We start from the raw sequence: 12,539 nt of genomic DNA, 5'->3' as shown, positions 1-12,539 counted from the left end.
ATGCCACCCTCTGCTCTGATAGGGATGCCAACCCTAATGGGTCCACTGACAGATCTCTGGCAAGAGAAATAGGTGGAGCGAGAAGTAACAGATCTTATGGATGCAGAATTGGTAGCGAATGAGCCCAAATTTGCCTCCTTTCTAGCAAATATCACTGGTCTCTAGGGATTATCATTTACTTATCTCTGAAGTGGCAATTCCAGGCTTTTAAGACCCTGGTTTACTGATCAAGCATCATCCACTGTTCAGAAGAATTACTACAAGTCTTTATCTACTGGATCCTGCACAACTAGAGCAAACAGGGGCAGGATATGCTATGAGCTGTGGGTAGTGGAACCAAGGGACCACTGATGTTGGGAAAGAACAACTCAGAAACAAACATCCTTCCTACAAATGTCATCGTTCAGTTTCTATTGGCTCTGTGACAAAGAGACAAAACATGAAGGGAATATAAGAAGAAGGAAGAAAACTACTGATCTGGACCAGGCCATCCAATCCAAGAGCTGTCCATCACAGGAGAATCCAGCCTAGGGGTCCAACCATACACTAAGTGGGATAATTTTCCTGGTTTGCCTTGGTCATGCTGGATCTTTGCTGGAGGCCTACAAGTGGTGTCTTACCACAGTGAAAACATTTTCTCAGAGGTGGGGGCGGGGTAGAGCCTGCTTTTAGAAAAGCTTCAACCTTCAGTGTCAACAGCTATATTTGTTTTCCCTGTGGCATTGCCCCAGAATGATTCTTCACTATTGTAATACTTTCCACAAAATATCTACAAGGGGCAAGCCCCAACATTCATTTAGCTTAAAGTACTCCAGAGAACAAGGACTAATGATTAATTCACAGAGGACAAAAAATAAGTCCTTAGAGTTGGTTAGGTTTTCTGGGCTCAGCATTTTTGCTTCACCATGGTGCCTTGGAAAGTGACTTCCATGTAGAGCTAATCATGTCTCTTCATCAGTAAAATGGCTATGAAAAGGTGTCATGTGCTTATGGAGAATAAGTGAGAATTATGAGGTAGAATGCTGAACTCAGGCCTAGAGCCCCTAGAAATTCTCAACACATTTAAATTTTATTGTCAGTTGTATTGTTCCAGCAGGCACAGGCCTTGTCCCTATTCCTATTTCCCATACTACCTTGCTGTCTGATTTGAGCTAGTGGTTTTATTTCTCTTAGCCCTGTCATCTGTGCTCAGAGTGGAACTCTGACTGTTCAGGGGATCTCTCCAGGCTCTCTCTAATCTCTCAGGAATTCTAGGGAGGGAGTAGAGACATGACCTAGACTTGCCCAACCTGAGCAGCAATCTTCCATCTGTTTTCTGAATTGGACCTCTGCATTATATTTCACTTGTGTAAAGGTTTCCAGGTCCTTCAAAATGTTTATAAACTGTTGGCGAGGTCTGAAGCTCCTTTCAGATGGAATGTTTTCTGAGCAGGCACTCATGGCTCATCTTCTCCATAGACATATATTGGCTGCAGGCCAAAGGCCAGCCAGGCACTACCAGGCTCTTCCAGGCTAGCTTTGTGAATTCCCACTCCCTGTTTTCTACCTCACTGCCTCACTGGAGTACCCCTGCCTAAGCTGCTCATTCTGCAGGATGCATCCTTTGATCCTTGGGTCATGAAAAACCCACCTTCCTTCCTTGGAATGCTTGCAGCCTGTGGTTTAGACCTTTGTCACTTCACTCTTCGAGTTATTTATCCAAATTTTAAGGCTTTACACATAACAATGTAAATTGTGGTGCTCAATCAATGTTGATTGAAGAGGTGGCTGGGTGAAAGCGAATAGCAAATTTTACACTGTTGAATAAACTTAGGAGAAAAAGGTTTTGGTTTCCTTTTAATCTAATGTCAATTGAGTTCCCTTGTGAATTAATAGGCTAATGAAGCTTCTCTGACCAAGCTAAAGATTTACTAAACACAGAGCACAGCCTGCAGCAAGCTTGGCAGTTAATGCAATCCTGGGGAAACTGGGTGTCTTCCCAGGGAAATGGAGTGTCTTCCCATTACTCTGACACCTTTAGGCTTCTCAAGGCACCAGGTACACAAGGCCAAGTGTTTAGTTGTGCTCCCTTTTGCAGTCACAGCTAGTGGTTTGAATAGAGAATCCCATGAGATTCATTTCTTAATCTCTGACCTCATGTTGTTATTGCCTGCATAACAGGCATACAATAAGAGCCATTGGAATGGCAGATTTACTTGAGCAGTAGTGAGATACAGCATTTAATAATATCTTGTGTCTGGCATACCATGAGTCTTATTATGTGCTACTGCTAGTTAAAAATAACAACAAACCCAATGCAAATAACAGAACAGAATGAAGAACTACTTGGCAGCCATAAATTGTATCCATTACAGTTTCTTTACAGGGAGATGAACATTGGTCTGAAGGTGCTTGATGGCAGAATCTCAAACCTCTAGGATTGTTTAAAGTACGATACATCTTTAAGGACAAGATTATCAAAGGGTTCCCAATCTGAATGCACAACTTCTCTGAATTTCTTTTGTGGACTTACCCTAGACTACAAAACCCCATATTGTCCGTATCTCACACCACTCACCTTCTCTTTATTTCTCTGACCACCCTGTAGCTCCTCTAATAGCCCCAATACATTCCTTCTGCAGTGCTTTTGCGCTTCCCCTGCCAATTCCATGCCTCGAACCCTGGGGTCTGGTAATGGATGGATCGACTCCCTTGTCTCACATCACTGCTCACAGTTCTGTGTACTACAAGGGTTTCCCTGACCACACCCCTCACCAGCTCTCACACTTTTGCCTTGCTTTGGTTTGTTTCACATTTATTACCACCTGGCACTTCACACTATTCACTGTTTATCAGGCCATCATCTGTTATCTCCAATTTGAGTGTAGACGCCATGACACTTGGATGCTGGCTGAACTGTTCACTGAGCATGCAAACACTAGAATTGTGGCCAGCCTGAAGATAAGAAGCAATCCCATGAAAGGAAGAATGAAGGAATGGTAGCCTGGGTTTTGCAGTGAGATACTACTACTATTTCATCATTCATACTTGGACTGTTCTCACTGTGCAGTGTGAACTTATCCATTACCCAAGCATTCAAGAGAAGCATCTTACCCATTTCTCACAGATGTAGGAGCAGTGATTTGGAAGGAGGTTGGATTGGTATCTGAGTCTATGTTTACAACAAAGAATTTTACAGTTGGATTCACGGCTCCTGCCTAGGGGGAAAAATGATCACATAATTGGTATGGACCAAAACCCCATAACATCATTACATAAATTTGAAACTGTCCTATCACCATAAAATTATGGCAATTGGCACTTTCAAGAAATTCAATATAAATAAAATAGACATAAGGGAATGTCAGGAAGTGGGACTTTTGTATGTTCAGGTGGAAACAAAATATTCATTTGTGTGTTCATGAATGTCTGTGTGTCTGCATGCATGTGCGTCTATAAAAAATGAAAGCCCAAAGCATGCTTATTTAAATAATGAGTGTTTGCATGTTTATAATTTATGTACTTTGTGACTGTGATGTTAACAATATCTTAAAATCAGTTCTATCATTTGTAAATGTATCCTGATTCCTCAGGACAAAAAGTCCTTGGTGGATGTTACCAGGAGGAACACATTAGGTTCTGTCAAAGATATGGTCCTCCAGGAAAATCAGTACCTGAGCCCATGCCCAATGATGCTAATTAGGCATCCGGCATTTCCACTCCAATTTCAGGTTCACCATGTTGGATCTTTACAGTCAATATTATGACAGAAGCTTGTTAAGCCTTTTAAAATATACACATAGATTTTCTATTGACAGATTAGTTAGAAATAATATGATATTTTTAGTGAGAACACTTTATGGGGTTTTTTTTGCCAGTTTTGCTCATCAAAAAATAACATTCCACTGAAAACACATCTCCATATTTAGTTTCAGATCTTTTTTTCCTTTTAACTTCCTCTCCCTTCCTAAAATGGCAGCTCTTCATAACGCAAATTAAGTGAGTTGGTAAAAATAAAAACTCCTTTTCCAAGTCACATGCAGCAAAAAAAAATTTGTTCGATTTTCCTGTAGATGATGCTGTGACCACTATTATTATGTTACTAGGGAAGAATTCCTGGCTCCTTTCTAATATCACATAATTTCCTGGTTTACCCAGTTTAACAAAGCTTTTCAGTTTTAATGAACACATATCCTGGGTGGCAGTGAGAAACCTTAAAAACCAAGATGTGGCACTATTATCACAAATGTAGGGTGCACAAAATTTACATTCACCGAATCTTGTTATGTACTGTATCTGGTTAATTAGTAATACAATCTGATATATAACCAAGCTTTTCAACTTCAACTCGGGCACATTCCAACTTCTACAAATGAGATGAGCTTCTGATTCAATTATAGTCTCTCTTTTTCTTTCATTCAAACATTTTCATCCCTCCCCCCTACCTCTTTCAAAAGCATTTTCACCATCTTTCTCTGCTTGTCATTTCTCAAAGTTTTTGGAGAAATTACAAAACCTTAAATCACACTCTTTCCTGGGATAATAAAAATACTTTAAAATTGCCAGATGCTGTTGACTTCAGCAAGAGTAATCACAGCAAGCTGTTGAAGAGAGACTGACAATATTTTCATTAGCAGGAAGGGATTAAATGCAACCATTCTCTCCCCATCAAATCACAGAATCACTATATGAACAAAAGCTCAGACCTTTGGATAGGGAATCCACACAGTCTTCGGGTACTGCAATGACTCGTCCGAGTAGAAGGAATATTCAATAAGTGGGACTCCAGTGTCGTTAAATTGGGCATATGCTAAAAAAGTGCCGTTTGGAGACCACCACAGAGCAGAGTAAGCACCAAAGACTTCCTCTGAGAAAAAGACATAAATTGTTCTGTTACAAGAAGTAGCTAATAAATTGGCTTTGGCATTCAAAATATTGTTCTCATTAGCTTCAGTAATTACAGTAGAGTTCAACTAATGAACCACTTCACATTTGCTGGGCTTCCAAAATCAGAGTAATACACACATGAATGAAAAGAAAATCTTCAAGGATATATCTGGATTATAAAAATAAGTAACCCATTCAAGCATTTTAGAATATTTTAGCATGTGATATTTAATATAAGCTCTACATTTTTTCCTTTATTTTATAATCCTCTAAATTTATGCCTCAAAACATACTAAAAGTAAATTTCACACAAGAGGCTGATTTTCCTTTCTAATTTTCTAACAGTCAAAATGCCAGCATATTCTCCCCAAGTGGGCTGAGTTTGTACGGAGCCCGCAGGGTACTGGTGGGTGGTGTGTAGCTCCAGGCTATCAAACCAATATGCCCAGAGTTTACTACACTTGGCACAAACAAGGTGTGGGAAGGATGGATTTAGAATGGCAAGAGCCCCATGGGATTCCTACTGGCAACATCTCCTTTGCCCAGCCTAGAATGTGAAAACTCCTTTGGCTTAGCACTGCTTCTTTGATGTATAGGGAAAAGGGTCAAAGAGGAAGGCAAATGAGAGAAATACCTTTCTTTTCACTATAGTGTTTGGGCTCATTCTCAATTCCAGAGAAAGGCAGCTCATTCCAACAAATTATCAGATATGCTCATGGAAAATTTAATCCATGGCTCTTAAAATTTCCAAATCTGTTTCACTAACTGAGAATAATTTGTGATGGTTTCGATGTATATTGTCCCTAGGAGGCCCATGTTTTAAGTTGAAGTCCTCAGTACCTGGCCTTATTGGGAAGGGATGGAAACTTTAGTAGGTAGGCCTAGTGGAAAGAAATTAGATCATTAGGGAAACACCCCAGAATAGGATATTAGGATTTCCCTTTCTTTCTGCTTCCTGGAATCTATGAAATAAGCAGTCTCTTCTGCCATGCACTCTCGGTGATGATGTAATGAATTGCCATAGATCTAAAGCAATTATAGCCAAGTTATCATGCACCAAAGCCATTTATCCTGTGAGCCAACTCTTGTTTCTTACAGGTATTTTGTTACAGTAATGGAAATCTAACAGATAAGTAGACTTGGTAGAAACTCCTATTTAATCTACATCTCAAGTGATGGTATCAGTAAATGAAAAAGCAAAGACATAGAAACTGGAATCTTAGGATAAAGAAATCACCACTGTTCAGATGACTAAGAACTCTGCCAGTTGCTTCAAAATGCTCTTTCAGTAATAACAATAGCAGGAGCAGTATACATAGTAGCAATAAAATGAATTCATAATCTTGATAAAGAGGTGACACTTAATGAGTGCTCTGTACTAGGAATTGATAACAATCAAAAGTTATCATGACAGTCAATCACCACAACCCATTTTCATGGATGAACAAAATGAGGAAATGGCAAAGGAGTGAGAATTTTGCCTTGGGTCACATGGCTAAGAACTAGTAGAATCAAGAATTAATCCAGACCCGCCAGACTTGATTCCAGCTTCCCATTGCAGCTGCACTGCCCATCCCAATGCTTTTTCAGCATTTCTAACTACAGAAACCTAGTATTTTGAAAGAAGCTTATTGCCCCTTTGATTGCTTCATATTGTATCATTGAGCTGCATTTATACAACATAACATTTAGGATTTACAAAATGCATCTAATTTAGTCTTCATAAAAGCCATTAAGTATCTTCATAGGCCATTTTACAGACCAGGAAACTAAGGCTTTGTGAGACTGAGAGAAATGTGTAAGAACCAGAATCCAGTTCTTATGACTCTGGACCAAGAGTTTCCACAAAAACCCTTTTCATATAGTGAGTTCATATCTCATCCTGATAGTGTCTACCCATTTATTCTAGCCTACAACACAGCTGCACTAATGTAACATCAGAATAATTAGGGCAAGTTTTGGTTTTAAAAAAAATTGTAAAAATAGATAGCAGGTAATGTTTTCTGTTTTAAGTTAGTATTTATTTGTAAGGCAGGACGTATTTTTTCCATATTGAAAAATGTAGAAATTTTTCTCTAGAGACTAAAATCTCATTTTAAAAGAAAGGCTCATATGGGAGCTCTAGTTATTTTTCTGTGTGTAATATCTCAGACATGAACACATGAGATCCTTGCAGCTGTGATCTACCTTAGAAAGGATGCAACATATCAGCTTAGCTTAGGGACATTTTACTACTTCTGAGGGAGTGCATGAAAAAGAAGGAAATGATAAATAGCAAAATTTCAAGAAGTCCCACTGTCCTTTGCAGTCCAATTCTTAGCCTCTAAGTAACTAACTATAAAGAAGTTAGTGGTTTTCAGAATGATGTGAGTTACAAATAAATAGAAAAGAGTTTTTAAAAAGTCATTTAGGTCGGTTCATTTCAAGTTTTACTCAAGCACTTATTTCTTTTATTTCTAGACAGTTGATATCTATTTATTTTTGTTTTGCTGCCATTACTGGGGCTTGAACTCAGGGGCTGGGAGCTTTCCCTAACCTTTTTGCTGAAAGTTGGAACTCTACCACTTGAGCAATAGCTACTCTTTCACAGTTTGGGTGGTTAATTTAACATAAGAGTCCCGCAGACTTTTCTGCATAGACTGCCTTTCAATCTTGATCCTTAGGTCTCAGCTTCTTCAGTTACTTGGCTTACAAGCATAAACCATGGGCATTCAGCTATCTTCTTGTAATACTATCTGTGGTTGTTTTTATACTGTCATCCATTAATTAGACTAGACTTGGACTAAACAAGAATCAAGATTAAATTCTAAACTATAATAGGAAGAAAGAAGGAAAAGTTTTCTTCTGATAAATATGAGGTGGCTTCATGAGTGATTTCAATGACAAACATTAAAATACTTTATAATATTTTCTAAGTTTCAAAAATGTTTACTGAGTAATTTCTAAAACTCTTTATTAATGACAAAATATTCCTTTTTAAAGTTCAGTTTAAAAAAATAAAGTTTAGTTTTTTCTCATTTTCCTTACTTTATCTTTAATTTTTCTTCACTAATCACGATGAATGGAGAAATCATGGTTTTCCCAAATTCAAATGAACCCTCAATATCGGCAAACCAGGAAATCATTTCCCTTCAATTCTTCAACTTCCAGATAGTATTTTATCATCTTTTTGATTATTTTGGGAGAAATCTGCTTGCTTGGAAACTTCTGGGTTAGGAATATTTTATTAGAGAAACATCTAATGCTAATCTGAAGGATTTTATGCCACTGCAAGACCAGAAAAGCTACCTACCTAAACAGAGAGGCTCATTGTTGTAGCAAAGCAGAGACAAGCAGAGTATTGTGAGAGAAGGAGGGCATGGGCTGTCTAGTTATTGTTATGAAATTTTCATCTATGAGATACCTGGTGCTGTCAATTCTGAAAACAGATAGGATGATATTTTTAAGAACACAAGCTATTTTGAGTTGCATCACATATCTACATTTTACAGAAAAGTAGTAAGTACTTTTAAAACTATATAAATTTTCGATGAACAAGATTTTCTCTACCTTCATAAACCCAGTCATTTATTCCATTAAATATCACATCCTCTTTCCCATTCTGTGTAATCCTCCGACTTGGTAAGTTTGGTTCTGTTTTAACATAAATATCATTTTTCCAAACATATGCCTGTAAAGATTAAAAAGTGTTCAGGTCAATAATAACATACTACAATATACTTTTGATCTGAATACACTCTAGAATCTTATTGTCATTACAGAGTAAATTTGAGCAATAAGAGTCAGTCTTCCCTCATCTTCTTAAAGAATAAGATACGAGTTATAGCTCTAAATAATGAAGAAAACAGCCTTAAGATTTGAAAATTACATCGTATCTACCACTAGAAGATGCTAAAGTGTATATGCAAACCTCACATACTGACTACTTATAAAGGATGGTATGTGCTTGTGAATTTCTGTTTGGGGAGAATAAGTAGAAGCAATGCAGTTTCATTTTTGAAGAGGGAAATTAATTGCATTCAATTTCTTTAAGCTTCTAACATTCTCCTAGCCCCACAGAACATGACAATATGTGTGCAGTGATTCCAAATACCACTAAACTAGTAGAAAGCAGATGTGCTTCAAAAGTTTCTAAGCTCAGTTGAAAATGAGAACTTAAATTCAATAAGCATTTTCTCAGTTAATAAACAATTTGCTAGTACATGTTTAGAAGCTTTCAGGAATTGCACTTCCTGTGTTAGTTTAGTAAGACATTGTCTTGAACAATAACATGACATTTTACAATGAATTAATTGTATTTCTAAGATGTCTGCATTCTACCAAGATTAATACCTTCTGCCTATGAAAGATTTGAGCCAATTTTTTTCTGACAACCAAAGATATTCACTAACCAATTTATGACCTTCTGAAGACCATGTGATCAATTGTGTATTGTTTGGAATTCTTTCCTCAGTAATCAGCTGCCTGGAGAAAGGATAAAGAAAGCATTACCAAAAAGAAAAACTCACAGTGGGATTTCCTTTAAAAATTATATTAGCAAAGACAAATGGGATTTTATGGAGAAACCACTGACCTTTTATTTAAGTCATAAATATCATATGAAGCTGTGTAGGAATGCCTCCATCGCTGTAAGAAAAAAACATATATTTCAGGCTTCTAAGATTCTTGACAACTTGGCCACTTTTTCAAGATGACAGGTGTCATAATCTCAAACTTAATTGTGTACTAGAGCTTCATACTTAGAATTTTAGAATTTTGGAACCTGCAGAACATTTGGAACAAACTCCGCAGGACCTCACTTATAGCTTGCTCTGTTATCACCTCCTCCAAGAAGTCTTCTTAGGACTACCAAAGACAAAGTGTCATTTTTTGATGCAACATTATCCATAGCAATTGGAATGGTACATTAAGATTTCCTGTCTAATAAAAGCAAGTTCTGACTTAATATCTCTCTTACTCATACAGTATTTCAAAGACATGGGACTACAGATGATGCTGATATTGAAGGATGCTTAGTTTTGTTCATTGGTGAGGAAAATGTCTGGTGTTTTAGATTTTTTTAAAGCTACCTGCAATGTGTCGATTTTTTTTTTTTTGGCCAGTCCTGGGCCTTGGACTCAGGGCCTGAGCACTGTCCCTGGCTTCTTCCCGCTCAAGGCTAGCACTCTGCCACTTGAGCCACAGCGCCGCTTCTGGCCGTTTTCTGTATATGTGGTGCTGGGGAATCGAACCTAGGGCCTCGTGTATCCGAGGCAGGCACTCTTGCCACTAGGCTATATCCCCAGCCCAATGTGTCGATTTTTAAACAGCCATCTTCAGAGAACTAACATTAAAGTCAAACTAAATAAAAATAACTATAAATAATAATACTATAAATAAAACTATAATAAAAATAATAAATAAAAATAACATTAAAGTTTAAAATGGTAATCAGATAGAAAGTATACACATCAACAAAAAAATCCAATGAAGTAAAGAACTGGTTCTATAGGGAGGCTAGCAAAAATGTAAAAATAAGAAAAGTAATAGAAAATATAGAAGACCAATATCACAAAAGCAAAATGGAAAAGAAAAATGTTGAGTCAGGACAGACTGTACAATTACCAAAGTTTCTAACAGACCATTATGAACATTTTATCAATAAATTGTAAGTTGTAAAAAAATGAAAAAAAAGCTCTTTACAGCAACTCATTTAAAACAGACAAAGTCGGAATAGTCTTCATCTAATCAATATATTGAATCCTTAAATTAAAATAAAAACATTTCCATAAAGAATATTCCATGGGGAAATAACTAAAAGTATCTTATATATTCCACTAAGTTGCATACTGAAGCTCACCCATAAATCTACACACAAATCTTTACAGCAACTACATTCCTAATTACCAAAATTTGGGAGTAACTAGAGATGGACTTACATAAGAAGTGAATGGGAAGCCACAAGCTGGTGGCTCATATGTATAATTTAGCTACATGGAGGCTGAGACTTAGTAATCACACTTGTAAACCAACCAGAGCAGAAAACTGCCCCCAAACGTTTGTAACTCAACTCTAACAAACAAAAAGCCAGAGAGAAAAGTGTGGATCAAATGGCAAAGTGACAGCTTTTAAGGGACAAGAGTGTGAGGCCTTGAATTCAAGCCTCAGTACCAATGTGTGTGTGTGTGCACGCACACACACACACACAGATTATTTCATAATAAAAAGAAATGAGCTATCAAGCCACAAATAATAGAAGAGTCACACATACATGTTGCTAAGTGACATAAGCTAGTCTGAAAGGTTAAGCGCTGTATTAACCATATGACTTTCTGGGAAAGGAAAAAAATGTGGAGATAGTAAAAAGATCAATGGTTGTTTTTCAGGAGGGAGGGGGCAAATAGGTGGAGTTGAGAAGGAAATTTTAACACAATAGAGGAACTCTCTAAAGCACTATAATGGTGCATGCCTGCTATACACTAAAGTCAATATGTGCATTAGTAACAATATATCAATTTGTCCCAGTTGTAATAAATGTAGGAAACCCAGAGCAAGATGTTAAAGTTAGGAAAATAGGTGTGAGAGGGATGAAGGATGCTGATTTTCTGTAAACTCAAAAGCTGCTCTAAAATATAAACTCTACTAAGATTTTTTTCAAATGACTTAAGAGGCATGACTTGAAAGAAGTTCTGTATGATATCATTAAGAAATGCATGTTACAGAATAGTATGTATATAAGACCCTACTTTTATAGGACATGCCATAATTGGAAAGATTCACTGTATAGTTTAACCTATATTTTCATTTGCATTATATATGAGCAAGAGACACACACAAAATGTAGTGGAGACATACACTATACTTCAGGGATCCAAGCACAGAAAAGAGGAGAGAAGGCTGAAGATACAATGTATGAGTATTATAGCATCTTTGCATTTGTGAAAAATTACATGCGTATTTAGATGCACATAAAAATTAAAGAAATTTTTGTATGTTTGTGTTTCCTAACATTCTCTTACAGGTAAAACACTGTGTCTCATTTATCATTAGATATCTATAGAGCCCAATGGCCCAAGACAAATAGTAAGTATTTAAGAAATAAGCAAATGAAAAATAAAACTGCAATTGCATGTATGAAAATGAGAAATGAAATGGGTATCTCAAGAACACACAGCTATATGACAGCCGAGCTGAGATAAGGAGTCAGAGTACCTAACCTCACTACTTATATCATTTTCCATTCTCCTACACCTTCTTGTCAACAGCATTTATTAAATTCCCACTTCTTCTAAGTCATACATTCCTTTCTTGAATCCTGCATTATTCTGGCACACCCTATACTTGCTTCTGGGCAATCTTAAGCAAAATACTTGTTAAAGCCAAAAGGTGTGGTACAGGCTGGAATACTATGCCTGAGCTCATTCAAGATGACAACACCACCATGAGCTGCAAAAAGAAACCCAAGAAGTTTAAGTTCACTTCATCTTTTGAAACAGACATATTTGTCTATTTTGTCTGTAGAAGCTGGCAGCATTGCTTCCCTTAAGTGGCTTTGAATGGGCAAGCAAACTACAACAAAAGAATTTCAATAGCATGTGCCAAGAGATACTACAGGGGTAGGCAAGGAGAAGGAGAAACCACAAATTTCCTGTAGAAGGGAGCATGTGCAAAATGTGATCCTTGGGTTGAGTTTT

General features: G+C 37.2%; 1 protein-coding gene across 1 annotated transcript in view; it reads right to left on the bottom strand.

The window, feature by feature from the left end:
• Dpp4 (dipeptidyl peptidase 4) overlaps positions 1-12,539 on the bottom strand; it is an 87,908-nt gene that overhangs the window by 43,975 nt on the left and 31,394 nt on the right. Inside the window, exons 6-10 of the mRNA XM_048345328.1 lie at positions 9,440-9,492; positions 9,258-9,330; positions 8,416-8,536; positions 4,686-4,846; positions 3,094-3,197 (exon numbers count right to left, since the gene is read on the bottom strand). Coding sequence (XP_048201285.1) covers positions 3,094-3,197; positions 4,686-4,846; positions 8,416-8,536; positions 9,258-9,330; positions 9,440-9,492 — 512 coding nt within the window. The remainder of the gene's footprint in view (positions 1-3,093; positions 3,198-4,685; positions 4,847-8,415; positions 8,537-9,257; positions 9,331-9,439; positions 9,493-12,539) is intronic.

The sequence above is a fragment of the Perognathus longimembris genome, chromosome 4 (genome assembly GCF_023159225.1).
Source record: "Perognathus longimembris pacificus isolate PPM17 chromosome 4, ASM2315922v1, whole genome shotgun sequence".
NCBI lineage: Eukaryota > Metazoa > Chordata > Mammalia > Rodentia > Heteromyidae > Perognathus > Perognathus longimembris.
The sequence above is the reverse complement of the archived record's forward strand: the minus strand, read 5'-3'. Positions and strand labels throughout refer to the sequence as shown.